General features: G+C 31.7%; 1 protein-coding gene across 1 annotated transcript in view; it reads left to right on the top strand.

The window, feature by feature from the left end:
* Positions 1 to 2,004: 2,004 nt before the first annotated feature.
* The window catches only part of LOC107452289 (protein AATF), a 53,604-nt gene continuing 51,151 nt past the window's right edge, over positions 2,005 to 4,457 (top strand). Inside the window, exons 1-2 of the mRNA XM_016068651.4 lie at positions 2,005 to 2,344; positions 3,841 to 3,993. Of these exons, the coding sequence (XP_015924137.1) occupies positions 2,263 to 2,344; positions 3,841 to 3,993 (235 nt within the window). The 5' untranslated portion in view covers positions 2,005 to 2,262. The remainder of the gene's footprint in view (positions 2,345 to 3,840; positions 3,994 to 4,457) is intronic.

Raw genomic sequence — 4,457 nt, 5'->3', positions numbered from 1 at the left:
GGTTATTTTTCTCACTGAATCCTGATCTACATTCATAAAATTAAAAGTTGAAGGCCCTTTCTTAGTTTCAGCACTAGAACAACTAAATGTCTTTCTCTTTAAAACATTTTCTCCCAAACCTGATACTGTTTCACTCTTTGACAAACTTTCATTGTTCATTTTTTTCAAAGATGCAGATTTTGTGACAGACACATGGTCATCAGAAGTAGATTGCATTGGAACAGCGGGAGACACAAAAACTGGTACCTTATCATTTAAAGAAATTTTATTAACTAAACCCTCATCTACATTTCGAACATTAAAAGTTGAATGTTGTTTCTTGATTTCCACATCAGAACTATGTGCGATATTCTTTAAAACATTCTGCTCCAGATTTGATGCAATTTCACTATTTGACAAACGTCCATTATTTTTTCTTTTCCTCAAAGATCTGGCTCTTGTGGGCGTAGCTCCCTCATTAAAGTTTAATTCAGTTGAATTTATGTTTTCACTGTCAGCATATTTTGAAACTTTGATATGATTACTTGGAGAAATTTTACTACTTAAACAGAGATTTACTTCATCTGTAACATTGTCACTTAAGGCCGTAGGTTGTTTCTCAATATCAGCATTTGAAATTAATTTTAAATTCTTCTGCAAGGGTTTCTTTATTCTAGATTTTTTAGTGATGTTAGTATCAACGTTTTTCTTATGATCATTAATTTTTTTCCTTTTAACTTCCTTTATGCCATTTATTTCAGAGTTAAAATCCAACTCTTTATTGGGGTGATCTTCTTTAGGAGAGGGGAGCATAGAATCACAAGACTCTTCAATTTTATTACTTCTTAACGATTTAACACTCTTCTTTTTGGCAGGCTGCTCTATACCAACATTTTTGTTTTTATCAGGGGCAGAATTCTTGTTAGAATCAGCTGTAGATGGATCAGTAACTGTCATATTTACATTAGTGTCCACTTTTTTTTTTAGGATTGACTTTTTTGAAGCACTGGTTGTTTTTTTATTTGGCGATTTAATATCAGATCCCTCATTAAGAGGAGTTACTTCTAGTTTGCTAGATTGATTGTCTTTCTGCAGATAATTATTTGATTTTCTGTTAGCTTTATGTGAAATCTTACTCACTTTTCCCACAGACTTGTCAGCTTCCAACTTATACAGACCTTTATCTGAAGCATTTATTGATATGTTTTTACTAGTTTTAGTGCGCACCAATTTCTTTTTTTCACCATTTATTTTATTTGTTGATGAATCGTACAAACCAACATCTTGCTGACTTTTACCTTCAGTTATAAAATTTGGTGCTCCAGAAATTTCATTGTTAATCTTTGTCAAATCAATCTTCTGAAGAAGTACAAGAGGATTAAACAAAGGATTACTCTTAATGCTATCGTAGTCAAAAGTACCATTTTCTTCAGAGTTAAATGAATCAGAATTATTCACAGGATGAGAGTGTTGGTTAATTTCAAGGAATAAAGAGTTGTCCTTGGATTGGGAAGAAATATTGTTATCATAGTTTTGCTCTTTATTATGGGTATTAACTAAAGCATCATTTATAGCATTAACTGTTTCAGGAAAATTATGTTGATTTGGAAAGTCTTTTGAATTTGTATCAGTCCCACACTGAACAAGATTTTTTTCAGGTGACCCTCTTAAAGATCTCAGTTTATTAATCAACTCATTTTTTGAACATGTTTCCCACAACTTTAACATTTCTTGCTTAACGTCTTCTGGAATTTGTTCATAATTATCCATGATTTACTTAATGAAATTTGCATAACAATGGTAAAACTTCGAAATAACTGCTTAGCTTATTTAATTTAATTTATGCGTAACCGCTATAGGCTACCTATTTCTGTTTTTCGTAAAGACTGAAACAAAGAGGCTTGACAGCCACGTGATAAGTTATGCCCATTCTCAATGCATATGATTTTCGTACTGATCTCGAGGGAAAGTGGAAGGAGAACCTGATTGGTGAAATATACTTCCCTGCCAAAAACTGTGGTTCTCCTTTTCTTTTAACGAATCGAAGGTGCGTGAGTCACATGCAAAGTGAACGAACCTTAAGAGATACCTGTGAGTGCTTGTAATGGACAAAAATAAGCCAAATATTCGTTTTGTTTGTTTTCATCAACAACATTTTACATCCAGTTTACATTGTATTTTTCGCGTGCAGTTTTTTTTTTTTTTTATTAAGAGCAAAAATCTATGCATATTTATATTTTTGTTGAACGAAAAGGGTTATTTTCGTTATTGTTAATTTAAAAAATGTCTTCTATAGGTGTGGAAATAGCAAAACTTTCCAATCCAACTCCGCAATTTTCGGATATAGATGACCATGAGTATACAGGTAATATATTGAAATTTTGGAATATTTTTATAAAGGTTCATGTTTGCACTTTTTTGCCAGACGCCGGGGAAATTTCCTTATTGCGCCTCGGTTTTTAACTTAAAAAACATGTAGGCATGCCCGGGTTAACTACAAGTTGTACCTTTTGACACAGCCTTTTTTGTATTAATTTGTTTTTGGCGATTATTCTTACCAGGAATCTTGACCGTGGCAGAATCATCACTTCAAGAATCACAATCAAGTTATTTGGCTGCGGAAAGCAAAAGAAAAACTTAAAGAAAAAAAAACACAGAAGAAGTCCAACTTGAAGGGCACAACTCGTATCCAACCCAGTCAAACCTCTACATGTTCTTTTTAAAACTAATTTGCTAGTTTTGAAGGTATTAGTCGCCTTGGTTGTAGTTGGCACAACCCCATCTTCCCTGGCTATGAGTTTTGCCTTTTTAGTTAACTACATTATCTGATTTTTTTAAAGTTCCCTGCCTGCCATCACCTTCATGATTAAAGGGATACTTCCGTATCGTTATCTGTTAGAGCCAGTTACACTTTGCCAAGGTGCCAAATTTTAAACTTATTAATTAAAAACTTGTAGAGGTTTTCTTGGGATGGCTGCAAGTATTGTATTCTACAAGTATTCTCCTTTTTGATATTTTTATTAATTTCTTGCAGACCACTGCATGGAACTTGCCAAACTTGTTGATTTTTTTGGTTAAGATCATAAAACAGAAATCTTCCCTCAATTATTTTGATGCAAATAACAATACGGAAATACTTCATTTCAATATTTATTATAAAATCTCTCTATACAAGTGATTCATAAAATGACTACATTAGCTTTATCAAGAATGAATCTAACACATAATATCAACACTGAAATCTAGAATGAAAAAGGGATATTGCTATCTGCGAGATTTCTTAAAGGTAATTGAAGACAAATTGGCTTTAAGTAGAGGTGCACAACCCGCAAACCACGTGAGGACTGTTACTGTGCAGCCCTCGAGAGCTCTTCTGAATGATGTGAAAAAGCAAATGAAAAAAAATATCAAAAATTTTAGATCATAAATTTGATTTATTACTTTCTGATGCGCTGATTCTATCGTATATGCTTGTAAATATGTTTCCTGTCGGTTACTCTCTCCACCAGTTGCAAGACTCAGGTTGTAGACATGTTGTGAGTGTTGATAGATAAAGTTATTGCAATAAATTGTTCTGTGGTTGAAGACAAGCGTTTAAATAAAAGTTGATGACAATCTATTTAGCATATTATTTTCGATAAATGGATAGGCAATTACCTTTTCATTTGTAATAACTTGCTATCATAACTGCCACTATACTGTACAGGACTCATCTGTTCACTTACAGACAATATTTTAAAATGCTTTCTGTGGAATTCTTATATCACTTTCCACTATAGCCTTGATATATTATATAAATAATTCCGCATCCACTGACTCTTTGCTTTCCATTTTTAGTTTAATTTTTTTTTCTCTCCATAGAATCATTACCAGCCCAATTTGAAAACGAGCATAAAAACTTATTTCAAAGAAGCAAATTAAGAAGCAGAACAGCACCATTGCTAGAAGACATTGATGAAACCTACTCTGGACGAAAGGTTACAAGAAAATCTAAAGGGCTCGTATTTGAGAAAGGTGATATTTGCATTTTTTTACTTGATACTATTTATACAAATCTTGGTAAAATGAGCTTTTTTTAAAAAAAAAAAAAATAATGATAATAATTAAAAATATTGTACAGAAATGATTGTATATAACCAGGGTTGGCAGGTTTTTGACATGTGACAGTTTTTGACAGTTTAAACCGTCACGTCAAAAACCTCACTGTCAAAAATGTCGAAAATGTCAAAAACCTATATTCATATGTGAAATTTAATTAATACATAAAATTTATATATTTTTTATAAAGGATAGTGTTTCTAAATATGTTCTAGAAAAAATAAATTTAAAATTTTGAAGAAACACTTATATTTTGAATAGTAACCAAAATCTTGTACTTTTGAAAGCTCACATCTTTTGTAATATTATGTATTCATTTTCATGTGTTATTGAAAATCTGCAGTGATATTATTAAGAAATTTATTTATAACCAAATTTAG

The sequence above is a fragment of the Parasteatoda tepidariorum genome, chromosome 7, assembly GCF_043381705.1.
Source record: "Parasteatoda tepidariorum isolate YZ-2023 chromosome 7, CAS_Ptep_4.0, whole genome shotgun sequence".
Lineage (NCBI taxonomy): Eukaryota > Metazoa > Arthropoda > Arachnida > Araneae > Theridiidae > Parasteatoda > Parasteatoda tepidariorum.
The sequence above is the reverse complement of the archived record's forward strand: the minus strand, read 5'-3'. Positions and strand labels throughout refer to the sequence as shown.